The sequence below is a fragment of the Hyaena hyaena genome, unplaced genomic scaffold (assembly GCF_003009895.1).
Source record: "Hyaena hyaena isolate Hyena2069 unplaced genomic scaffold, ASM300989v1 scaffold_377, whole genome shotgun sequence".
NCBI classification, from domain to species: Eukaryota; Metazoa; Chordata; class Mammalia; order Carnivora; family Hyaenidae; genus Hyaena; species Hyaena hyaena.
The window spans coordinates 12443-39410 of record NW_024081010.1 but is presented as its reverse complement, the minus strand read 5'-3'; the positions used below and the strand labels follow the sequence as shown (position 1 = coordinate 39410).

General features: G+C 41.6%; 2 protein-coding genes across 2 annotated transcripts in view; both read left to right on the top strand.

Annotated features, from left to right (window-relative positions):
• The window catches only part of LOC120244288 (CDKN2A interacting protein), a 36312-nt gene extending 34555 nt beyond the window's left edge, over window positions 1–1757 (top strand). Inside the window, exon 5 of the mRNA XM_039250699.1 lies at window positions 1555–1757. The gene's annotated coding sequence lies outside the window, so the exon portion shown is untranslated. The remainder of the gene's footprint in view (window positions 1–1554) is intronic.
• Window positions 1758–12357: 10600 nt separating this feature from the next.
• ING2 (inhibitor of growth family member 2) lies at window positions 12358–20717 on the top strand. Its single transcript, XM_039250697.1, has 2 exons — window positions 12358–12942; window positions 17971–20717. The coding sequence occupies exons 1-2, from the start codon at window positions 12771–12773 to the stop codon at window positions 18639–18641; spliced, it is 843 nt and encodes a 280-aa protein (XP_039106628.1). The 5' UTR covers window positions 12358–12770; the 3' UTR covers window positions 18642–20717.
• The last annotated feature ends 6251 nt before the right edge of the window (window positions 20718–26968 follow it).

The window sequence follows — 26968 nt, the reverse complement described above, 5'->3', positions numbered from 1 at the left end:
TTTCAGCAGTTTGACTTTCCTGTACCTGATGTGATTTTCATTATAGCCTGCTTGTGCTTCAGTGAGTTTCTTGAACCTGATGTTATTTCTTACACCAAACTTGGGGAAATTTCAGCCACACTTCTTCAAAAAAGTTTTATGGCTCATTCTCTCTCTCTTTTCCTTCTGGAACTTTACATGTTAGATCTTGTGGTATTATCTTATAGGTCCCTGAATTACTATTCATTATTTTACAGTATTTTTTTCCTCTGATCTTCAGATTGAATATTTCTATTGATTTCCCTTCAAGTTCGCAGAGCTTTATTACTATATCCACCCCGATCGTAAGGTTATTGAGTGAAGTTTTTATTTCAGATACACTTTTTTTATTCCAGAATTACCTTTTGGTTCTTTGTGAATTTATTTCCTCTTCTGAGATTTCCTATCTTTTCATTCATTTTGAGTATGTTTTATCTTAAGTCCTTGAGCATAGTTCTAAAAGCTCTTTTATTTATTTTTTTTCTTTCAATTTTTTATTTAAATTCTAGTTAGTTAACATACAGTGCCATATTGATTTTAGGAGTAGAATTCAGTGATTCATCACTTACATGCAACACCCAGTGCTCATCATAACAAGTGACCTCCTGAATACCCATCGCTTGTCTAGCCCATCTCCCACCCACTTCCCTCCATCAGCCCTTAGTTTGTTCTCTATCTTTAAGAGTCTCTCATGGTTTGATTCCATCTCCCCCCACCCCGTCCCCATATGTTTATATGCTTTGTTTTTTAAATTCCACAGGTGAGTGAAATCATATGATATTTGCCTTTCTCTGACTTATTTCACTTAGCATAGTACACTCTAGCTCCATCCATGTCATTGCAAATGGCAAGATTTCATTCTTTTTGATGGCTGAGTAATACTAATAATTCACCTGATAGGAGGTATTTGGCCATCACAGAAGCAGAGCTCTTAAAATTCATTCTTAATCTTTGGATATAAGCAGTCTAAGTAAATGGCTAAAGGAATTACCAGCTTTGTTTACTGATGAAAACAGGAATTAGTGTGGAGTTTGGAATGATACTATATAATTCATAGGTGAAAAAACTGCAGAACTCAAACAATCGCTACATAAAATATTTTAATTTAGTAAAAATTTTTATTCCACACAAAAGTTCAGTCAAACTTGAGTTGGACTCAGAACTTACCAGGTAAAACCCAGAAAAAATGTTTTTATTTTACATTTTTTATGTACTGCTGAAGTATGCATGGGGGAAAAGACAAAAGCTACTATTTGACAAATTGGTCCCATATTTCTTCTTAAATATGCACCATCTTCCATAAATCTTGACTGACTCTAACCAATGTTAATTGTTTTAATCTGCCTTCCTTCTACACTTATCTCTAATTTACTTTTATTTATATTTATGCTTGTACGTATTTCACCAAGACTCTATCTGTGTCCTATATCCCTATAGAGACTATAAATGTCTCCTGGACATTAGCCAAAGACTTGATTTAGTTTAAATCCACACACACAGATACAACCTTACATCTGTTAATTTTTTTTTTTTCAGTAAATCCTATCAAGACTTGGATGGACAAATTGGGTTTTAAATTTCCTCAGCACTTTGTGTATTTGTGCTCCCAGAAGGACTCACAAGACTAAGAGCATGTTACACACATGACTGAAATTTATTACAGCAAATGGCAGAGATCAAAAGCAACAGGAAGAAGCTCTAGTGGTGAAGTCCAGAGAGGTTCAGCATAAACTTCCAAAGTACTTTATCTGAAACTATACAAGAATTCTCTCTCTCTCTCTCCCTCTCTCTCTCTCTCTGGAAATTAAAGGCATCTGTGGAATGTCTCTGCCCATGGAAACCCATTTGAGTTTCCGGGTCCAAAGCTTTTATGGGGGCTTGTTAATATACATATATTCTGCTATACAATCAGCCATACTCAGGACCACAACAATGAAACCAAGTGCACATGTTTATGCAAAGCAACCTGACAAGCCACTATGGCATGATCCACTGCTCCAGGTATATGTAACAAAACCACCATCATTAACACAAAAACATGCCAAGGCCAAATTCCCAGGGTTGGCCGAGGGTCAATCATGGTTCCCTTGGAGATACGTAAGGAATAAGCAAATACCTGCTGCATTGACTTTGTCCTCACAGGGGTCTGTATATCCTTGCTATCACCTATTATCCATTCCTGTCTTACTAATAGAAATAATACGAAGCTCAGTCCTGGCATATGGGAAGATAGTTTTAAGACCACTGTATCTCTAAATCACTTCCTCTAGTCTCTCTACCCTTCCCAACACATTCCCAGCCTCCAGTTTCTATAGCTGGCTGTTCTTTACAAACAGTCAAGCTATTTATAGGAAGCAATAGTTTATGCTTTTTGGAAGAGGAGGCCTAAGGTCTATAGAGACCCAAGATGTAAAAACTACAATTATATCCTGGTATGATTTAAATTTGTATCTTTCCCCCACGAACCTGCATTGTCTCCTAGATTTCTACTTCACATAATATTGCCAGGATCTACTTATGGCCCAAGCCAAAATTCTAGATAACTTTTCTCCCATCCCCTAAATACAGTCACTAAACTCAGGTGATAATACCTTCTAGAAGTTTCCTGAATCTATTTCATTCTTTCCGTATGACCTCATTTCCCTGTTAATTGCTCCTTTCATGTTTCCCCTTTCCTTTCCCTATAGGCCATTATTCATTACAGCAGGGCTGTCCCTCCAATTCTTTTCTAGAAAGCAACATGCTATACACTGAAGAATAACTTTCTGAAGAAGATCTCTTCTGTAAGGTACTGTAACCACTCAGGTCACTATGCTCAATTGTTTTCCTGTACGTTACATATCTACCAATATCTATTTTATTGGAAAAAAATAATTTATATCTTAAATTGGAAAATATGCCTGGTGGGATGGAGTTCATTTCTTGGGAGTTCTCTGAGCCATGCAACAGAACAAATCAGAGCTGCTTCCAGTACATCATCCTCTCTCTGCTTTTTTTTTTTTTTTTTTAGTACATGTGCTGCCAAAGTGAGCACATCCTCTCTTAGCTTTATGACATCTGGACTCTTCTCCCAATCTTCTTCCTTTCTCATCTGCTATGTTCAGAGTCTTCTCATTAGATGCTTCTGTTACATTCCAATCCCATAGAGAAGACCACAACTCAAGGGAAGGACTCTTTTTGGGTAGATATATTTCACAGGATCCTTCTGAGGTCAAAGGCAGAAGTTACAGAAGGCATTAATATATAACATCAACCTGAATATGAATTTTCAAACATTCAATTCATAAAAATGATAAAAACCTTTTATCCCACCTTAACATAAGGTACTCAAGGGACATCATACAGAAGTTTTAAAAAGCTCTTAAGAAGTTGAGGGCTATACTGAATGAGGAAAAAGGTTACATGGAACATCTCTTAATCTGCTAAAAAAAAAACCTTCACAAAAAATAGGCTTCTGATGCAAAACTGCCTGGATTAGTTTCTAAAGTGGGAAGTCTTTAAAAGCTTCAGATTTACCAATTGTATTTCTTGGCTTTAATTTACATAATGACATGTGTAATTATAATGCTAGTATGCCAAATGCAGACAATACTAGCCGTGGTGATAGAAACATTCTCAAAAAAGTGAACTAAAATGAAATATTTAGATTACGTGCATTTTGTTATTCCAGAATGTACAGAAAGGGTGGGGTTTTTTTGCTTCTTTTACATTTAAAATAAACAAAGTTTAAAAATAAAATAAAGTTTAGACTTTATTAAAGTAAGACATGTATCAAAAAAATTAAATGCATCGCATAATGCATGAACTTCTCTGAGGCCCTACACTGCATATCTGAAACTTATATGACATTGTGTCCATTATATTCTAATAAAACTTACTTAAACATGCAAAATGGTATTTGTGAAAACTAAGTGTCTCTCTAACTCCAGATCCCCAGGCCCTAAATTAGGGGTAATTATTATCAGTAAATATTGCTGGACAGCCCTTCCATAGATATTTACCTGGATATAAAAAGTTGGGGGTATTCTAAAGATAATACCATATAAGGAAGTCATTGGGCTCCTTTTAAATTATTTTGGAATCAACATGCCAATTTTCAGAGATTAAGTTAGAGAGACTATTAGCCCAACCCTGTATTACAATTGTGTTTTTCATTACACATAAAAGAATTACAACTAGTTTCCATAGATATACTTTACATATAATGGTCCCTAAATTTTAATTTTAATGTACTTCCACCATTAATGACTTAAATAATCATTCCTTTCTTTGATTCGTCTACTTGCCTGTAACAGAAAACTTTTTAAAATATATATTTTTTAAGTTTACTTATTTATTTTGAGAGAGAGAGAGAGAGCTGGGGAAGGGCTCTCAAAGAGAATCCCAAGCAGGTTCCATGCTTTCAGCAAAGAGCTCAATGTGGGGCTCAGTCTAATGAACCGTGAGATGAAGACCTGAGCCAAAATCAAGAATCAGATGCTCAACTGGCTGAGCCACTCAGGTGCTCCCAGAAAGCTTTTTAGCTTCTAATGTTTTCTACTCAAATTTTCCCTTCATCTTTTATATCTTTGACTTTTTATGCCTCTAATTCTAGTGCTTACTTAGGCCAGATACCAGAAGAAAACATTTCTACTGTCACTTGTGGGAATTTCTTCAGAGTTTTCTGTCTGATGATGGCATTTCTACGACCACAGGATATCACGCTAAAGCATCTGGAATGTACGCCACAGTTAGAACAAGCAAAAGAGAGTACAGCTAGGCTCCACTTGATGAGGAGGAGCACGAGCTGTTTTCTCAAGCAGAGCAAGACACTTGAGGCCATTCTTGCACATGAAAGAAAATCAGAGAAGTTTTTTGTATTAAATATTTTCAAAATGTGGATCACTTATTTTGTAGAACTGGCACACTGCAAATTACTTACGGCAAAATAAGGTTCAAGCCAAATTTTCCAGAAACACATACATTGTATAAAGTGAGATCTATACTGGCTTCCATATTTAAGAGTCAGAGAGTGGGGGGGTATGAGTAACATAGATAGAGGAGATCGAAAGGTGCGAACTTCAGTTATAGGGGCACGTGGGTGGCTCCATCTGTTGAGCGTCCAACCTCGGCTCAGGTCATGATCTCACAGTTCATGTGTTCGAGCCCCACATCGGGCTCAGAGCCTGGAGCCTGCTTCGGATTCTGTGTCTCCCTTTCTCTCTCTACCCCTGCCCTTCTCACGCTCTTTCTCTCTCAAAAATAAATAATAAAACATTAAAAAATTTAAAAAAAGAACTTCATTATAAAATAAATAAATCACAAACATGAAAAGTACAGCATAGAGAATTTAGTAAAAAAATATTGTAATAACATTCGATGATGGAAGGTGACTATCCTTATTGTGGTGATCACTGCGTAACTTATAGGATTGTTGAATCACTGATGTACATCTGAAATAATATAACACTGGATGTTAATTATACTTCTCTAAAAAATAAGATAAAATGCCCACCGCCCCCCCAAGAAGAGTCAGAGAACCTTACTTTATGGAAATAAAACGGGATAAGCGATTTTTAAAAAACTGTCACCCTCAGAAATCAGTAGTTACTAAAAAGCTGGATTAAATTAACAATGACAAGAGTGATTAATGTAACAACAGCTCCAATAAAGCCTCATAAAATAATCAATTAGCAGTAAGTCACAGGGATAAAAAGTACAACAGAGGGAATATAACCAATAGTAATGTAATAACTTTGTATAGTGAGGCAGTAACTACACTTTTCATGTTACGGACTGCCTAAGTGCTTCATACTACTCTGGAACCACTATGCTGTACACCTGAAACTAATATCACAGTGTATGCATACCTCAATTAAAAAAAAAAAGGGAAATAACAGTGAAAAAAATAATTTGAATTAATAAAGTTAAAGCCCTGTTAAATAAAATATATTCCATTCCCCTAAAAAAAAGAGAAAACTCAATCAGTTAGAATAATTTAAAAGGAACAAAGACTTCAGCGAAAATCTCCTGGCCAGTAGTATTAGTTATATTCACAAAAGAGTAGAGCATTCCGGGGCACCTGGCTGGCTCAGTCAATTAAGCATCTGACTTCAGCTCAGGTCATGATCTTTCTTTAAATAATTATTTATTTTTTAGAGAGAGAGAGCAAGCAGGAGAGGTAAAGAGATAGGGGCCAGAGATCCAAAGCAGGCTCAGCACTGACAGCAGGGAGCCCCCAAGTAGACCTTGAACTCATAAGCCATGAGATCGTGACCTGAGCAGAAGTTGGAGGCCAGGAGCTCTAAAATTCTAAGTGTACACTTGTTTCATAAATTGCCATGTGACCCTGGGCAAATTAACTCCTCTGGGTGCTTCTATCATCATCTGTAAAAAATGTTGGTCTGAAGGTGACCCATTGACAGGGATCATCAACCCCGTCCCCGTCACTACAGCCATGACGGTCATGACAAATTCCTGTGAGTAGCAGAGGCTTACTCAGCTATTCAGTGAGACCGTGTTGTTGCCTGTTCTCTTTTCCTGGGATGGAAAATCACTAATCTAAGATTACTTTTTGCTATAAAAAGTCTCGGAGTCTAGACTGATCATGAGATTAAAAATAACCATCTGCAATCATGCAACCTTGAGATGCATTTTTTAATTTTCTTTTCCTGCATCTAACTTCTATATATCGAGCACTGTGTAGCGCTTTGATAACAACAGACATGGTTCCTGAATAAAATCATCATTTTGTGAGGTTCTTAGTAAAAAAATGTATATTACATATAATATATAAATTATATATACATATATAATATATACATTTAATTTAAAGATAGGGTTTAGTCTGTGCTACCACAGCTTTCAAGTTTTTTGTTTTGGGTTTTTAAAGCAGGCTCCCTGCTCAACGTGGGCCTGGAGATCAAGAGTTGCTTGCTCTACTGACTGAGCTAGGCAGGTGTTTCGCTACTACTACTTTCAAAGCATTCCCTCCCTCCACTTTTCTCTATCCATTGATGATATTAATAGGAAAATCTTTATGACAAATTAAAAGTAGCATCTGACAGGCATTAAGCCAAGCTTTCAAAGAAGGTAAGAAATGAAAGCTTCAGCGTACATCTGATTTGGCTACTCCAAGATTCTAGGCTATTGTTGAGTTTACGGATTACCTGCAGAAACATTTTAAGATAAGATGGCTCACTAAGAGGTATCTTCAAGGAATGCATTGGCAACTTTTACCACACTTAGGAATCTAGCTATTACAACATTTGAATAGAACAGTTTATACCTATAGTATCAACTATTTATTTTTGGACACAATTTTAAGTTTCACTGGCAAAATTAGACCAGAATTTTGACTTCGAACATATAGTATAAATCTCTCTTCCCTAAATTTTAGACGCCTTCTCGTTTTTAGGAAGCATAATTGCATAATTCAAACTCCTTCAATGCTGTGACCTAGTTCCTCCTCTTGATGTTATAAACAGCTCATGTAACTATGGAAACCACCTAGGGAAAACTGAATGTTTTTCTGGTCAGTGATATGCAAAGTATACCATATGTGTTATTTTTTTCTGTCTGGGATAACCAAAGTAGATAATATGTGTCTGCTTTTCTTCTTGGCCATGGGAATGATAGTTCATGATATTGAATTTTCTCTTTACTACAGTCTCAGTCATTCATAGTCTCTTCATTTTTTGCTGTGATCGTCTTCTGCTGTCTACTGACATAGTCATAATCCATAGTGGGATGGACTGCATACACCCAATTTTAAATCTGGTCTGTACCTCATAAACTAAATGTACAGACCAGAAATCTGCTCAGGTTTCTGTTTCAGCTCGAGAATCTGGTATTTTCTTAACTTTATCCTTTAGTCCTAGCCAAAGCACTTCCATAAAGCAGAAAACTAATGGAATTGTATACTTAGATTCCAAGAGAGTTAGCTCCAGTTTGTAGTGATTTTTATGTATCTTCTCTTTAGCTCTATTTTTTTAATACAGTGTGTACCACTTATGCAATAAAGCAATTAAAAATACTTTAAAACTGAGCTCAATGGAAACAGACCTTTGTTTTTTGGTTGCCTATTGTATTAATGAATTGATTTAAAGTTTTAGGCTTTTTTAATACAATTTAAAATGCATCACTGGACCTTCTTGGACAAATTAAATTAATACGAACTCTTAGGTTTGTAATGATTTATTTATTTGCATCAGATACAATTTCATTTCTTCAGTGGGCTATCAGTTGGTGACCTTTTAATATGAGGATTTTTATTTAAAGTGATTTTATATTTATTTATTTATTTTGAGAGACAGCACGAGTGGGAGGCGGGAGAGAGAAAGAGAAAGACAAACCTAAGTTGGCTCTGTGCTGTTAGCGTAGAGCCCGATGTGGGGCTCAACCTCACAAACTCTGAGATCATCACCTAAGCCAAAATCAAGAGTTGAAGACTTAACCAACTGAGCCACCCGGGGACCCCTAAAGTGATTTTTTTTTTGAATTTTATTTATGTTGAGAGATAGCATGTACATATGTGGGAAAAGGACAGAGAGAGAGGGCGAGAATCCCAAGCAGGCTCTGTGCTTGTCAGCTGACATTGCAGAGCCCACCCAAAGAGGAGTGGGGTGGGGGCTCAATCAGACGAAACAGGAGATCATGATCTGAGCTGAAATCACAGGTAGGAAGCTTAACCGACTGAGCCATACAGGAGCCCTAAAGTGATTTTCTTGAATTTCCTTATACTTTTAATAATGCTTTCCGCCTACCCAAATACCCTCCTTTGAAAAACACTGCTGTTTGCTTCACTGAATTAAATACAAAATTAACTGCCTCTTACTGGTTTAGAAAAAAATCTAACCAAATACAAGGCATGGAACTTGTCTGGCTCTTGTTAAACCTGTGAAAAGATATTAATTGGACAATGGGGAAATTTGGACACTTTGTCTGGATATTAAATGATAGACAATAGTTTTGATGGTATAATGGAATTGTATGTTTTTATTTTTTAATGTTTATTTATTTTTGAAGGAGAGAGAGAGCATGAGCGAGGGAGGGGCAGAGAGGGAGACACAGAATCCGAAGCAGGCTCCAGGCTCTATGCCGGCAGCACAGAGCCTAACATAGGTCTCGAACCCATGAGCCATGAGATCATGACCTGAGCCAGAGTCAGAGGCTTAACAGACTGAGTCACCCAGACGCTTCAGTGAGTATGTTTTTAAAATAATTATCTCTTACCCCTCCATATTTAAAATATTTACAGATCAAATGGACTGTCCAGAGGGAGCTAGCAAGGGTAGAAGGCTACAGATGAAATAATATTGGCCATAGATTGAGAAATATTCAAGTTGGGTGAATAGTGCATTAGGATTTATTGTATTATTACCTCAATTTTTGTGTATGTTTGAAATTTTCCATAATACAAAATTTTAAAAACATTAGGAAGTAGGAAGAAGGAAAGCATTTCAAATTTAATTGGCCTTACTGAAGCAACAGCTGAAATTTTTTCATGAGGGATCTTTAGGAATCCTTCAGAACTATCTGCTAATTTTTTTTTCAAGTTTTGCATTTTTTTAATGTTTATTTATTTTTGAGAGAGCGAGAATGCAAGCTGGGGAGGGGCAGAGAGAAAGGTGGACAGAGGATCTGATGCAGGGCTGGAACTCACCATGACCTGAGCCAAAGTCAGAGGCTTCACTGACTGAGCCACCCGGGCACCGCCTCCTTCTAATTTGTTTTCAATGAGAGTTTGAAGCTGTTGCCCTCCCCTCTCACAATATAAATCAAGGCTTTAAGACAAAGGTTTAGAGGCATAAACATTTCCCACCAGGGACCTGTTAAAAGAAACGGGTTTCAAAATTACAGGTAATCCCAGACACTTGTACTAATTTGCGGGAGTCAGTTACTTATCTTTTTTAGGGTTACTTAATGGTAGAAAATACTTGGAAGGGCAAGTAAAATGCCTTTTTGCTTTATCAGAGGATCTGATACTACCAATTAATTTCTTCATTGCAAAGGACTGGGGGACTTTTAGATTTTGCATTTAGTTGAAGGGAACCCAATGTAAAAACCCCCAAATGTCCAGGTAAGTGATTACTGAGATTACATCATAAATAACCAAAGGTCAAGAATTGAGTGTAGGGAATACAGCGATTTCTTTCTTTTATTTTTCAACTTAGTACTCTCTCCACATGGTGTGCTCTCACAGGTATGGCAGGAATAAGCCTTTGATTAGCTTGTATTAATTGAGACAAAAAAGCACATCTGAAGTAATTCACACACACACACACCCCTCAGAGTGTTTTTTACACACTTAGGCCAACACAAGCTGAAAAAAAAATCACCATTTGGGTTTTTTGCTTCCTTTCAGCCTAGCCTGTTCAACACGAGTTAGGAAAGATGAAAGAATGTATATAAATGATTTCTATGACCATACTCAGCCTCCCTTCCTCTCTCCTTGCTCTAGGTTCTTGGACTGAATCACTGCCTTTCTTACTTCTGGTTTCTAACTCCGTTTCCTATGTGCCTGCAGATTACTTCTCAGGCTGAATAAACCCATAGGTGCATTCGGTGTCTAACCTGAACCGGGAAACAAGGCACCTTGCATTACTTGGGGCCTTCAATAAAGACTCTGATTCAAATCCAGGAATGAGCAAAAACAGCAGGGTTCAGGGAAGAAGCAAGAAGATTCCATTTTTAAGTGACTGGCTTTTGACAAGACCGGTCTGCTTAATCAAAAGGTTTAAAGAATGACAACGATGAAATCCCTAGAGAGTTCCCAGAAACACACCACACTGCACTGCCTGGGGTGGTTTAATATCCGCGTAGTCAGAGCCACAAACTGTCACAGTATAGTAACACGAGACAATCTCCGAGTCCCGAGCAAGATCTGTTAGTCCCAAGGCTCCGAATTTACTGGAGGAAATTTTTGTTTGAAAGGTAGTATTTCCAGTAAGATAAGAGTCTAGATTTCTCTTTGCATGTCAAGTGGTTACTTCTCCTAACAGATATTTTCTAAGTAGGTCACCTTACAGGTGTACCTCCTGCCAACCAACTGTTTAGAAAGAGAAATCCAAATTTAACACCCACTTACGTTTCCTTTTTAATTCAAAGGTACTACTCAGAATAGGACTTGTTTTCACAGACGTTCCACTAAAACCCTCCGCGTATCCGTTCTATTTACAGCCTTTTTTCCCCCCAAAAAACACCTGTTACAATACACTCCGAGAGTCCATCTGGAATTAAAATTAGCTCCTCGGCAGGGCGTTTCATTTAGCACTACACAAAAATTAAGCCCTGAAAGTCGGTCGCATACATAAGGACGTGGGCCTGATGACATATTAGGCTTTTATTCTCCCTTCGCTTCTTCCCGACCCCGTGGGTTTCAGTCTCTGTATAAAAAGAGATGAAACGGGGGTGGTGCGCCCGCCCCCCCCCCCCCGCCTTCTCGCTGACGTTTCAGGTCTAAACGTTCTGACACCGGGAGGGGGGAGGGGAGGCTTGGACAAACACGTTTCTGGGGTGGAGAGGCAGCCTCAACAAAACAGAAGATTCCTGAAGGTGGAGGAAACCTGCAAGGAACTTCGGCGGCGGCACACCCCCCGCGTCGGAGCAAGGGCGGAAGCACGCTAAGGCCGGGAGGGAGATTTAAAGGCGAGCGGACGCAAAGAGAAGGAGAACGCAGGGGGCACGCGGAAGCTCCGTCTACCTCGGCGACCGGCCCTCCCCGGCGCTCCGTGAGCCCGACAGCCGCGGCGGGAGGTGGGCCGGGGCCCGCGGGCAGCGCTGAGGCGGCGGCTGGGCGAGCCGCGGCGGCTCGGCGGGAACTCGGCCGCCGAGCATGCCGGGAACCGCGCCCGCTGCACGCCGGGTCGCGTAGTTCCCGCAGGCCTTACTCCAGGTTGTAGCGAAAAGGGGCCGGCCGCCTGCTGCTCTTTGAAGGCCTCGCGAGTTGCCGCGCCAGATCCACCTGATGGGGGAAATGTCGGTGACACCGGGCTGAGGGAGCGGGACCAAGGCTCCCACTCCCTGTGGGAAAGACGAAAGGACTCAGCCGCCTTCCCGCTCAAGTCCCATTCAGACACTGAGCAGAGAGGCGGGCTTGACAGCGCTTCCCCTTTAATAGGGGGCGGGGCGCAGCCTGCCGTTTGGCCGTCCTCCGCACCCTCCTCCCCGGGCCGAGAGTTGACAGACCAATCGCCCGAGTGGCGGAGGGAAGGCGGGAGAATGCGAACCCTTCGGTAGGGCGGTAGGGGCGGGCCCGCGGCCTTATTAGGAGTAGGTCCTGCGCAGGCGCAGAGGCGGCCACAGGCGGAGGGGCGGGGGCAGCCAGTGAGAGGCTCTCCTACGGGCACGGAGGGTGATTGGGAGAGGAGGGGGCAGCGAGGGGCTTGTCATGGGGATCCGTGCTACGAGACGGCATTGGTAGCCTCTGGGGACTCCCAGGGGGACGGGAAGTGTCAACGCCAGGGACCCCGGCGCCAGCCTCGCCGGGGGGATCCCCGCTGCTCTAGTCTTGGGGAGGGAGGAGAAAAAGGAGGGAGCCCTGATCTCGCCCCGCCCCTGGGCTTGTTACCGCGGGGGCGGGGAGTGAGGGCTTCTTTTGGGGGGAGTGGAGATCGGGGGACTCGGCTGTGCCCTCCCGAGCGGCTGCCGGTGTCCCCGCGGCGCCGGGCTGCCGAGCAGAGGAGCCGCGGCGGCCGTGGCTGTTGCATGTGTGGCCGCTGGATGCGGAGGCGGCGGCGGCGGCGGCGGCGAGGAGCAGCAGCGGCGGCAGGATGTTAGGGCAGCAGCAGCAGCAACTATACTCGTCGGCCGCGCTCCTGACCGGCGAGCGGAGCCGGCTCCTCACCTGCTACGTGCAGGACTACCTCGAGTGTGTGGAGTCGCTGCCCCACGACATGCAGAGGAACGTGTCTGTGCTCCGAGAGCTGGACAACAAATATCAAGGTAGGGGGCCGCGGGGCTGCCCGCGCGGGTCCTCCCCCTCAGCCGGATTCGCTGGCCTCCGGGCAGTGTCGCTCGGAGCCTGCCCAGGGAAGTGCCACTTTCCATTTCTCCTGTGACAGTCTCCCCGAGTGCACAGAGGGCGTCTGGTGTGTGGGACGGGGGAGAGGACTGGAGATCGCGTTCGCGGCCCTCCCTTCCCCCGCTGCGGTCGGCGAGGACCTCTGTGGGGTATCGCGGGTGGGGGTGGGGGCCGCTCGTCAGCCCCCGCCGCAGACCCAGCGGCTGCAGCTGGTGTGGAAAGGAATCAGCCATTTTAAGCTGCATTTGTTCCGGCGCCTGCCTGCCCGGTGCCGCAGACCCTCCTGCCCCGGCGACGGAGCGTGCAGCCGGGCGGGGGGACTGTAGGGAGTGAGCGGCCGGCCGAAGCCGGGCTCCCGCTGGTCTCCCGGGCCTGGCTTCCCCCCCTTCTCCGACCCCCACCCCGAGAGCAGATGCATTGGAACGTGCGGGGGGGGTGGGGGCGGGAGAGGGCCGCGAAGGCGGACTCGGAGAGGTCCCTCCCTCCGCTCTCCGGGTCCCGACTCGGGAACTGTGTCGGTTCCCTTCTCCCGCCCCGGGGAAAGTTCCGGGCCGCAGCCTTTTCTCTGAGCCGTCGGCCAAATGGTTAAAAGGGGAGGGGTCCCCGCCGGGAAAGGAAGAGGGGTGTGTGTGTGGCGGGGAGGGCCTCCGTCCCTGGGGGCGGGGCCTGAGGGCGTGACGTAGGACGTGGGAGGGGCGCAGACGGGCGCGCTCCCGCCCGCTTCGGAAATGGCTGGTGCCCGGAAGGCTTGGGCGGAGCTCGCTGGTGGGGAGGAGTCGGAACCTTGCGGGACGTTAAGTCGCCCCTAGCACAGCCGATGTTGGGGTTTGGGACATATTTGTGTGGTTTTTCGACTCTTCCTCAACCACTCCAATCAGGACGAGGAAACGCTCAGCTAACTAGGACCATCGCTGGCCCTAGCACGCCGTAGGTTCCGGGCCTTGCGTCACTTCCGGGCCCCAGGTGGAAGTGGGTGGTTGACAAGGCAACCGCCTGGCGTCCCTTAACCCGTGGGTCCCTCCCTCGCCAAGTTTGAGTGATGAGGCAGAAACCACCCTTTGTGGTCAGAAAACTAAGACAGGAAATCAACTTTTCCTATAGAGTATCATTTGTCATCCACTATTGGTGGACTTTGGTCTGCTGCCAGGAGGGGAGACGTTTAAATGGGGATCGTTTTTGCGTTTGATAACCCTGATCAAGGAACAGACCTGGGACATGTTGTGGAAACAGCCGTACGGACTTTAAAAAGATCACTTTTTGGACCCCAGCCTCTATTTTTCTAGACCTGCCACTAATCTTACGATTTAGTCTCAAAGGAACCCACTAATGGGGTGACATTTTCTGACTTGTAGCATATCAGAATATTTAAGTGGCTCTGTGTTTTCGAATCTATAATTTATTTTCTGCCTTCTGAAGCCATATGGTGGTGCTGATGAGAGGACCGATCTCTGTTAGGGGGCAAGAGAATTAAATAGTGATTACTTACTGTGTGTCATTGCTGTGTCAGGTCCAGAACATTATTTCATAATAATTCTCTGAAATAAAAATTTATTTTACAAATAACTTAAAATTTACAAGGAGTTTAACTTGTTCACTGAATTAGGTAGGGAAGTAGCCTGGCTCCTTCATCCTTGCTTATAAACTATTAACATCTTATACAAACTTTTATAAGGCTCTCTGAAGGTATTTCCTACATACATGGAGCACATACATGAATTGTAGCCTAAGGATGATACTTACGTGCTTAAGAATTGAACATTTTTTAGTTTTTCAAATAGTAACTGAAATTTATAAAGCTTGCATGTTTTTACATTTCTTCAAAGACACATATTTGCTTTCACAAGAGTTATGCTATTTTCATTTTAATTTGGGAAGGAAAATTGGTTACAGGGAAATCTCCCATCTTGACCATCTAGAAGTGTCCTAAGTAGCTCTGGTAACATGAGAAACAGGATTAGGCTTTAAAAGATGGAGCGATTATAAAAATTTTCAGCTCTGTTAAGATTGTGGTTAGCTTCGGGTGTTATATGGACACCAACTTGACCATAAACTATTTTAAAAAATAAAAATAAAAATGTTTTAAGATAAAAAAACAAAATAAATAAACTTAAAAAAAAAAACTTTAAAAGAAAGATTGTGGTTAGCTTCAAGATTAATAGGAAACAAGGATCTAGGTTTCAGTCTGTGCCCGTGCTTACTAAGCTCTGCGTCCACAGTTTTATGTTAATTAGCTTTATATACTTCTATGTTCTTGGTTCAGATTTCACATGCCTTTTTATTTTTTTGCTAGTTCTTAAGCATTTTCTGTTTTTGGATTTAAAACTTACTGCAGTATTTAGTGATATGAATTATACAGGAAGTTAAAAAAATTTCTTCTACCTATATAGGTGTTTGAAGATACTGAAGAATCTTAAAAGTAACCTTAAAGACTTTAAAAATAGAGAAATGAAGAAAACAATTTCACAACTGAATGAAGTATTTATTACAGGATGTGGTTATTAGAGAACCTCAATTTTTGTTCCAGTATTCTTGTTCATAATTTCTTGGGTAAATAATCATTGAACTAAACATGAATACTTAATTTCAAGAGTTGTCTATGCAGCTTAGTAGAAAATGCTTAAATGGCAGAGTCAGACATACGTATGTGGCAGAGTTCAAAGTCTGGGGTTCTTACTTCTTGAACTTCGTGTTCTTCACATACAGAAATGATAGCATTCTCATGGAGTTGCTCTGAGGATTAAATGAGAAAATCTTTATCACATTAAAGGGCCTCAGTAAGTGTTAGTTTCCTTTCTTCTTTCACTACATAATTAAGATGTCTTAGAAATGTGGATTTTTCTCATGTGTAGTATCATATCAGTATGCCTGTATGATACAGTACAGTTAGCTTCAAATCCTGATAATTAGGTACAGAATATTTAAAATAAAGTTTACCTTTATTTTTTAATCCTCACATTTTGTCCAAGGGAAAAAATATATAATTTCCTTGTTTTTTCTAGAGAAAAATTACATTCTTAAGAAAGCCACCTAGCTGGGCAAATGGGCTAGATATGAACTTTGGTTTAAAATATGCTGGGCAGGGGCGCCTGGGTGGCTCATCTGGTTTAACGTGCGACTTCAGCTCAGGTCATGATCTCATGGTTTGTGTGTTTGTGCCCCACATCGGGCTCTGTGCTGACAGCTTAGAGCCTGGAGCCGCTTTGGATTCTGTGTCTCCCTCTCTCTCTGCCCCTCTCCCGCCTGCACTCTGTCTGTCTCTCAAAAATAAATAAGAAAAAAATTAAATTAATTAATTAAATAAAATATGCTGTGCAGGTATGAGTCCCCTCAGCTGTACAGTGGCACTTTGTCGTGCATCCTGGGTTAAGCAGTTGTCTGGCACGTGTGAGTACTTATGATTTCTAGGGAGGAGTTAATTGATAAGAGTTGTGTTTAGTACCTGCTTTGTGTTAACTTGGAGACAGCCCTGGTGTATGCATTTTACTCATCTAACATTTCTGTTATTCTTGTTAAAGTAATAAATACTGGAAGATAAAATGATGGTACATGTGCTTGTAACAATATTAGGATATAAAACAGTGATATGCCATGTGGTGTGATCAATTAGAGTTAATTTGTGTCTCTCCCTTTAGTAAGACAGAACTCAGATGGCATTCTACCTCAGAGGGACAAGAAATCAACAATAGAATAGAAAAGAAATTTAATCTTACATAAATTTTTGGTGACATCTGGAACTCTATTTTCAGATTTTTGTGTGCCTTCTAGTGACTCAGACATTTTTAATTGATTTAAATGTGTCCCACATGCTATACAATACCAAAATCAGCAGTTAAAAAAGCTTAGAACCAACTGCTGAGTTATCTACAAAAGCAGAGTGATCCGGTGCTGACTTGACTGTAATTGTGTTAGTAGCTTCGTCAGTTGATGCCAGAACGGGAACCTAACCCCACTCTGTAAATAGCTTGGTTTTCAGAGTCTGCCCTATGGCAAAATAAAAGAGCCTTTAAAACGACTATGGTGGGAAGAGTTACTTGTGTCTGCTTTGTTTAAGAGTGTCCAGTGGTATGATATGTAAGGAAAGGTGTGATGTCTCTCTGGAATCGTGTAGCAAGTCATTGATTGAATTGTAGATCTCTTAAACACGACCGGACAGTAGTCTGTAGCCAGTTTTAGAACCTAAGGTTTACAGTTGAAGTCTGGCATGGAAATTTCACTGCACTATTGTTTTGAGGTTCACATGAAATATAGGTGACTTCACTAGGTAGACTATAAAGTGACATACAGTGTTCTTGCCCATGTATTAGTGTATATATCTCTTATCCTTTTTATTTTTTTTAAGTAAGCTCCGTGCCCAATGTGGGGCTTGAACTCATGACCCCAAGATCAAGAGTCCCATGCTTTACCAACTGCGCCGGCCAGGCACCCCTCTTATCCTTGTTAATATAAATTACTGAAAGCTTTGTAAAATAAATAAGTAAATAAACAAACAAATAAAGCTTTATATTCTTCTTATTAGTTTATTTCTTAAAAAAATGTTTCTCATGTTTTTATTTTTGAGAGGGAGAAAGAGCATGAGCTGGAGAGGGGCAGAGAGAGGGCTAGACACAGAATCTGAAACAGGTTCCAGGCTCTGAGCCAACAGCACAGAGCCCGACGCAGGACTCGAACCCACGAGATCACGACCTGGACCGAAGTTGGACGCTTAACAGACTGAGCCACCCAGGCACCTCTTATTAGTTTATTTTTAAATATACTTTCGTATGGGATAACGTATGTTCTTTCTTCGGTAAATAATCTTTTTAAAGTATACGTACCATAGAGGACGTATGGTAGTGGTTTTATGATTTGAGTTCATTCAACTTTATCAATTCTGTGAAAGTTAACTAACTTGAAATATATTGTGTGTGCTAATGCACAATGATGTTCTGATTTTTCTCTTCTGTTTTTAGAAACATTAAAGGAAATTGATGATGTCTATGAAAAATATAAGAAAGAGGATGATTCAAACCAGAAAAAACGCCTACAGCAGCATCTCCAGAGAGCACTAATCAATAGTCAAGAATTGGGAGATGAAAAAATTCAGATTGTCACGCAGATGCTCGAACTGGTGGAAAATCGGGCAAGGCAAATGGAGTTGCATTCACAGTGCTTTCAAGATCCTGCTGAAGGCGAGCGGGCCTCAGATAAGGCAAAGATGGATTCCAGCCAACCAGAAAGATCTTCAAGAAGACCCCGCAGACAGCGAACCAGTGAAAGCCGTGATTTATGCCACATGACGAACGGGATTGAAGACTGTGATGATCAGCCTCCCAAGGAGAAGAAATCCAAGTCGGCCAAGAAAAAGAAGCGCTCCAAGGCCAAGCAGGAAAGGGAAGCGTCACCTGTTGAGTTCGCAATAGATCCCAACGAACCTACATACTGTCTATGTAACCAGGTGTCTTACGGGGAAATGATCGGATGTGACAATGAACAGTGTCCAATTGAATGGTTCCACTTTTCGTGTGTTTCACTTACCTATAAACCAAAGGGGAAATGGTATTGCCCGAAGTGCAGGGGAGATAATGAGAAAACAATGGACAAAAGTACTGAAAAGGCAAAAAAGGATAGAAGATCGAGGTAGTAAATGCCATCCACATTTTAAAAGGTTATTTGTCTTTTATATAATTCTTTCAGAATTTGCTTTCAGAAAATGTTTTAGGGTAAGTGCATAAGACTATGCAATAATTTTTAATCATTAGTATTAACAGTGTATTAAACGTTGTTGTACTTTGTCTGTGACCTTAATTTTCTGCACTGAATTACCAAATATTTTAAACCAGGTAGTCGTCAGATCACCTGATGAAAGGAGCAGGGACTAGGGAGAGGGTGGTGTGAGCATTAGAACTTCACAAACCATGCCTATTTCATTTTCACTGAAAACTACAATGCTGTTTTGGGGGGTAAACACCAAAGTTTTGCTAGCATTTTAGTTCTCTGTGCTTTACACAACTTAGATAAAGTGGGAGTTCACAGTAAGCATTCAGATCATCTTGGGTAATTGAAGATACAAACACTACATTTAGAGCTTCTTTCTCCCTGGCCCCATTTATACACACACTTGTTCATCTCTAGTCCTCCACGAATTTACGGAGCTAGAGATAAGGATAATTTGGGATTCCATGTGGAATAATGTGCTCTTATTAGAGTATTTGCTGCTGTATTTTCCTTAGTAGCATTTTGATACACTGTCAGTAGCCCATTTGTAAATGCCTTCCTGCTGCATCATACATACGTTTAATCTAGTGCTTAATAAGGGAGTTGTGTTTTGTTTGGTTTTAATTGGGACAGGCGAGCGTAGTTAGGATACCAAAAACGGTGCCATTGGCTTGTATTGGAAAATTTGGGGTTCTGTAGTATCATGGTTCAAGGCTGAGCAATGTAAAAAAAAAAAAGCATCATCTTTAAGAACATTTTCCACATGACCCACTGCCGAGTCACCTAGCCACAGGCCTGTCAGTGGGGACAAGGGCATAGACTAGTCTTTAAATATTGCCTTTATGTCAAGCAGAAGTTTCAATAGTTTTGCTAGTGGCTATACATGATTTCTGTCCCAATCAGTGATTATATATTATTTTAAGTAATAGTGTATTCACTTTAACTTTCTGGTATTGGTGCTGTTTGATGTTTTCATGTTTAATGAACTAATTTCCTTATAACAATGCAATGAATAATGTATTTGTAAATTGAATTTTCCAAGATCCTGCTACTTTAAGGGTAAGCGTATTGATGGATATATGAACATATCTTCGGAGAATTGTTTGGTTTGGGGGAGGAGGCAGAAGACTGACCAGTCCTTTAAATCTGTGTGTAACGTAACTTTTTATTCCTCATTTCTCCCTAATCTGATGACCTTGATTCTTTTTGATTAGTGTGAAAAATTCTGTCTGCTTGTTTGGAAAAAAAAAATTTTTGTTTTTTCCTCTTCTGATTCTCCTGTGTGACTTTCAGGCATGTTATTTCCCCTCATCTGGGTGTCCAGTGACTCATCTAGTACAAGGTTGGCTTCACTACTTTCACGGTTCTCTTGAAACATATAGTTTTTGCACTCTAGTAAGGATTTTAATAATCAAATGACTTGTTTTTCTCTTTTGTTACTTTTGTCCTTCATCCTGAAATATGAAGACAATTTAAAGGTGATCTTTGAGACAGGTAAATGCACAATACTTGATTAACTTCTGTCCTAAGGATATTTTGCTTGATGACTGGAACTAGTTGGTTATATTACTTCTGAGCGAGAAATATTAGACAGCATGATGAAGAATATTTTATTGTAACACAGTTGAGTTGTAAAGAAATTCTTTTCTCTCTTGAAAATAACAGCATTTTGTCTTAGTGATGACATCCTTATTACCAGGATAGAGCTGTGTACCTGACACCATTAAAAATACTGGTATGTGCAAAGTTTCCAAAAGCTTTCAGATGTGACTGTATGGAAGTCAGCCCTTTTTCATACGTTAAATTTCCCTTAACTTTTGGGGAAAACAAAATAAACTTAATAATAGAAGCCCCAAATTTGGATTAGGCTTGATAGGAAAACAGACATGGAGAATCCGGTAAAATGTGCTCACTTGAAGACCCAGTGTTTGAAGCAGTCTTATTTTTAGGAATTTTTTGTTTTCTGTACCACACAGGAAATAGAAGTCTTAAGTTTGCATAATATTTTGACTGGGATTTCTTTTTTAAGTTTCTAGATTTCTAGATCGCATATACTATCTCATATCATGGTTATTAACTCATGCTATGAACCAGGGTCCCCTAAACTTGTCTCATTAGAATTACTTCAAGAGCTTCAAGAAATACAGATATCTCTGTCCCCCACCCAACAATTGTGATCTCATTCATTTGGAATGTGGCTGAAACATTAGATTTTTTTTTTAATCCCAAGGTGATCCTAATACACAGAAAAGTTTTAGAACCGCTGCCATATTAGGAAAATTGGAACCGATTCGAAACTGGGTGTCTTCTCTACATCCAGATTTCTGGGACTCTGAAGCACGTCTGAGTTCTGACACTTGCACAAGAGGTTGTCCCTTGCGCCCAACAGTCTACCAACCCTTGAAGACGCCACACTCGAGTGCTTCTAGTGTGCTGTTCTAAGCAGTGGTGGTTTAAAAAGAAATCCTTGCTCACACACCAAGCGTTCTGATGGAGAGTCAGATGTATGTAATGTTAGAGAACTGTTAGAGGGAAGTAAAGCAGAGTAACAGGAAACGGATGGAAGGGGAGGTGAGTCTTAATTATGGTGATTAAAGAAGGTCCCGAAGGAAGTGATGTTGGAGCTGAGACCAGAGGGAAATAAAGAAGTGAGGCAGAGAGAGGGGTAAAAACAAGCTCATCAGTTTGACTAGAGCCCTTGACACAGCAGAGAAAGGACTAGAAACAGCTGACTCTTGAAAGCCCTGGTAGAAAATTGGGGCAAGGTTTATATTGAAGAGTTCTTTGAAGATCACTCTGATCACACTGCACTCGGAATATATCCTCGGGAGCCTTAGTCAGAAGACTCAGAAGCCTTTGCACGAGAAATATTGATGGTTTAAACAAGGGTCGTAGGATGCTGCTTAGGTCTTCAGGATCCTCCCAACAGAAGGATTTGGGCCCAATGATTGGAAAACAAAGAGATGACAAGGGTGGCTCAGATTTTTGGCTTGCGGAGGGGAAAGATCAAGATTTATGTTTGCATTTGGGTTTGAAATTCCTGATAGACTTCTCGTGGGATCCAGTACAGAGTTGAGGGAGGGGCCAGGAGCTAAACATTTGGAAATTAGCCTGTGAGTAGAATTTGAAGCCATGTGACTAAAATCACTTGTAAACTCATGATTGCCTCTCAGAAATTTTTTAAATGTTTTCTTTATTTTGAGAGGGCAAGAGAGAATCCCAAGCAGGCTCTACCTTCAAGCTGGAAGCCCAATGTGGGGCTCCATCTCGTGACCTTGAGATCACGACCTGACCTGAAATCAAGAGTCCGGATGCTTAACTGACTGAGCCACCCAGGCACCCCAAGTGCTTCTCAAATTTTAATGTGCGTAAGAGTCACCTGTTTCTCAGAATGCAGATTTGGATTCAGTAGGTCTGGTATGGGGGCCTGAGATGCAACATTTCTAACAAACTCCTTCCTCAGTGAGGCTGATGCTACTGGCAGAGCGGGGGACAGGGCACCCACATTTTGAGGAGCAACTGTAGATCCAGAAGAGGGAGGGGTGGACCCTGTAGCACTCCAGCCTTTGAAAGGGGGAGCCACTGAAGGAGACTTCCAGATCTCTCTGTGAGATCAGCCAGAAAAATGTGGCACATCAGGACAAAAGTGAAGTGTTTGAAGAAGAGAATGGTCCCTCCTTGAGGTGCTGTTCAAATAAGGTGAGGACTCTGAGCTCACCACCAGGTTGGGGGGATGGCAGCGTGAACAGGCTGCGAGTTTGGGGATGAGGAACCATTTGGAGGGGGTTGTGAGCAGAAGGGGACAGAGATAGAATCAGCAATTAAGGACAACTCAGGTGGTTTTGTTTTAATTTATCTTTTGTGTTTTTTGTTTTAATGTTTATGTATTTTGAGAGAGACCATGAGAGCCAGAGAGGGAGCGAGAGAATCCCAAGCAGGCTCCACGCTGTCAGCACAGAGCCCCATGCAGGGCTGGATCTCCTTAAGTGCCAGATCATGACCCGAACCGCAATCAAGAGTGGGAAGCTTAACCGACTGAGCCACCCAGGCGCCCCGGGAGGATTTTAACTCTTAAGGAGATGCTATGGCATGACCATATGCAGATTGGAATATTCCATTAGAAGGGCGTGGACGCCTGCTGTCACAAGTGGGTTATTGCAACAACACATCTGAACAGGCAGGCAAGTAGTGAGTGAGAACGAGGACTCATGACGAGTTCATCTCAAACAGGCACAGGGACATCTCCAGTTAATGTGCCAAAAAGGAAGAAGGTTTTCTAAGCCCTTTGTTAAAATCTGTATTGTTCATTTATTACATACAAGGCACTGTATTAGGTCCCGGAGACGGCAGCGATTGAGGTGACAGAAATCTGTGTAACCTGGTGGTACTGAGGTTCTGGAAGTGAACAGGTGTGAATGCAGATAGCTCGCTAGGTTTTGGTATTGAGAAAATAAGACTGTTCTAACAGCTTCCACTTTCCTGTGAAGGGCTGAGACGGGGAAGGGATGCGGAAATGTGCAGGAGTCTGCAGGGGTGTGTGAGCTATCGCTGCGGACAGTGGGAGATCGGACCGCCAAGGCCAGTCCGAACCGTGGGTCAGCTGGAGCCTGGGGTCACAGCTTCAGATGAGCTGATAACTCCTCCTGCTTGCCTGGATGCAAGCGTGACAACAGAGATGGACAAAATAGCGAAATTTCAAAATACCCCTTCAGCGAGCTGGAGAAATTGCAGCTTTCCTGTCCTTTTTATGTGCCCAGTAGGTGGCTTCCTCGGAAGGTCCCTTCCTCATTCCCCCCACCCGGCCTGGAGAGGAGTCTGTCTTCAAGGAGCAGTGAGGGTAGGAACAAGCCAGACAGCTCTCTAGCCCGTCCTGAAGCGAGTGCCTATAGTTTGACGTATACTTGTATTTATTATTTTTTTAGAGAGAGAAAGAGGGAGAGAGAGCCCACCCGATGCAGGGCTCCATGCCACGACCTTGGGGTCATGACTTGAGCCGAAACCAGGAGTCAGATGCTCAACCCACTGAGCCACCCAGGTGTCCCTGAAAGTCTATTTTAAGTAAAGTGTGAGTTACCTTGGAATTACCTCACTGTGTTGCCTGAACTCTATATATGCATCACGTAGAGACCAAAGCTTCACATCATGTCCTACATGCGAGGGCAGCACCCTGTTGGAGGATTCCGGAGACCTGGGCTCCTTTGGGGTCTGCAGTTGGTTCAGCTGTAAAGTGAGCGATTTAAGGTAAGGCTATGCTAAAAATGTGGGTATTATTAATCACATACCTTAGCGTTGATAGGAAGAGTTCCGGTCACAAACTAATTGTGGGGTTTATAAAAGAAACAGTGTTTAGTTCATATGTGGGGTAACTAGACTTTACAGCAGGCTTTTCTAAACTTCAGACAGTAACATGATCTTGATGGATTTTGCCACATCCACATCCCATTTTAATTTTATATTTATAGGAATTGGCTTACTCAAAACTTCTCTTTAAAACAACTTAGTTTGGGATGTCGGTTAATTTGTCAAAGGAAGCCTCTCACTCTGGTAAGTGGAAAATCAGTATCACTTTGGGCGGATTGCCTTAAAATATGATGAAAACGAAGCAGTGTTACTTAATTCCAGCTAGGGTAGTACTGCTGTGAAAACAGAGCCCCAGATCTGCTCTCCCTTTTTCGCAGCGTGATTAGTCGATAAGATTAGGTAAGGGTGAAAAAGACAAACACCATGTCAAGGCTCTTCTGCATGACGTAAACCAAAAGGATTGAAAGAGAGAGGATGTTCACTATCCTACTCTGGGAAACACTTTAGGCAACAGCAAGGGTTAATTAACTACTGCGCTTTGTCGGCAATACTAACGTGTCTTAGAGGCACCATCTACTACATGCAGATGGACTGGGGCTCATAGGAAAGGTTTCTGGAAAACCCCTAACGTATTGGCCAGCACTACCTGCTATTAGGGAAACACATTATCCTGACTGCACTGAGTTTCTGGTCTTGGTGGTGTTTTACCCTCAGGATAAAAGATCTGCAACTCCTCTAATACCAGGCTGAGAGCAGAGAGAGACACCCTAGGCAGCCTCCTCTGTAGTTTTGGGTCTGGCATTCCAGCCTTAAAAATAAAATCCTTAGAGTTTTATAGATAACTTCCTCAGTCGCCCACTCGCTGGTGGATTCTGGATTTGGCGATCTTGGTTGTAAAAAAAAAAAAAAAAAAAAAAAATCCAATGTCCTTATGAATTAGATAACAGCAAAATGTCCTCACACGGCAGGACTTTTCTGGTGCTGCAGTGTTTTGGTGTGGGGGGTAGCTTGTGCGCTCACATGCAGAGTCGTCGGCTTTCACATTTTAATTGTATTAGATAAAATTTGTCCTGCCGCCTTAAATACACCCGTCAATCCTTTTCGGCGTACGATATGACATAAAGATTTGATGTCTTCGTCCTGTGACTCCGCACCATGTGTATATCCAGGGATTTCCTTCCATCTCGGCCCTGTGTAGAGGGCTCTTACCTGTCTACTGGCCTCAGATGAGTTTTTAAAATAAATGTGGCTTCTTTTAATGCCTTTGGTTCTTCTAAAACTGCCTGCCCAGGGCTGGAAAAGCATTTGGTGAAATTTGTCTCTTCTTAAAATAAATACATTCTAAGAGACGAGCTTGTGCTAGAGCATTAATGTAAGGTTTTGGTTTTTTAGGTATGTGGATTTAAAAAAATTTTTTTTATGTTTTATTTATTTTTGAGAGTAAGAGAGACAGAGTACAAGTGGGGAGGGGCAGAGGGAGAGAGAGACACAGAATCCAAAACAGGCTCCAGGCCTCAGAGCCTGACATGGGCTCAAACTCATGAACTGTGAGATCATGACCTGAGCCGGAGTCGGACATTTAACCGACTGAGCCACCCAGACACCCCTAGGTATGTAAATTTTTATCCCCTGTTTTTGACTGTGTTCAGATAACAGAGTTGTGCTCTATACTTGCTTTGAACAGCAAAATCAAATTACTCTGACTAGATTCCTTTATTTATTTATATAGTACCTTAATCTTAGAAACTTCCCACATAGAAACAGAGTTTTCTCTCCAAAGATTCAGGTTTTAGACTAATAATATGACAACATGCCCTCAGTGGGAGGCAAGGATTTGGGTACTAAGAACCTGTTGTTCTACTTACCCAGGTTGTAAAATGGTAGCATATAGCAATTCCGAGCCTTCAGGACAAACTTTTATTGCATTTTTGCTCCCCCTTGAGGCATGGTAAATCTCTCAAATGTCAGAAAATTTCCCCCATCATCTTTAGAGCGCATTTGGCTTTTTGGTTATACACTTAACATTTCTCATCAACTTGAAAAAGAAAACAATTCTCAGATTAAGAAAATCAGTTATAAACCATAGCAAATTAGTGACTGAAAAGTTACTCAGTTGTGACTGGAAAACATTTATAGTAGCTTTGGCCTTGAATTTATGATGTGTGGGTATTGCATTGAAAATCTGCTCCATCTACGCCAGTGTAATGTTACTTTGGAATAACTCTGGCTAAATAAGGTGTAATTTAGTAAAACTGACAATCTAGAACTTTTCTAACTGTACAGTGGAAAGTAAACCTTCCATGGCTAGTTAGAAGGATGTAAATTATTTTTTCTGTGTAAGACTTTATTCACATCCACCTGAAATTAGATTTCTCTTTCTAGTGCAGATCAAATGCTTAATTATCTGGGACTGAGAGATTAAAAACCTTTTCATTTTACTTTCATGTCCTTTGAAAAATCTGAAAACAAGACTTTGACCCTTTCAGGCTAACAAGAGTGAGTTTAGGGTCTTGGTGAAGCGTTGCTGTAAAGAAATACTTGATGATGAGAGAGTTTGTAGTGTCTGCTTAAATAACAAATGACTAACTCAGTGAGTGGCTGAGAATCCTGCTTTACATGCAGGGTTAAGGTTGGCGATTTGCTGGGAGTTTTTTGTTTTTAACCAGATAACCTGAATCTTTGTTTCGCTAGTTGTGCTCAAGTGAAACCCATTTTTCTGAGGGGGCAGAGATGCAAATATTATGCAGTGAAAGAAAAGGTTACTGTACAGGATCATCTGTAAATAATCCCCAGACATACACTAAGTGTCACTAGTTTGCCATATTTTCCCATTGACCTGCCTCATCCTCACTTTTGACATTAAAATGACAGTTCAAATGTACTTTAGGGAGGCTGAAGAAATAATTCGCAGAAGTGTACCACGTAGAACTAGAAGAGCTTGGGGGCACCTGG

Excerpts from the sequence above, each read along its gene's own strand:
- ING2 (XM_039250697.1), top strand. The coding sequence starts at position 12,771 with ATGTTAGGGCAGCAGCAGCAGCAACTATACTCGTCGGCCGCGCTCCTG. Across the intron at positions 12,943-17,970 it reads GCTGGACAACAAATATCAAG|AAACATTAAAGGAAATTGAT; the intron begins GTAGGGGGCCGC and ends TTCTGTTTTTAG.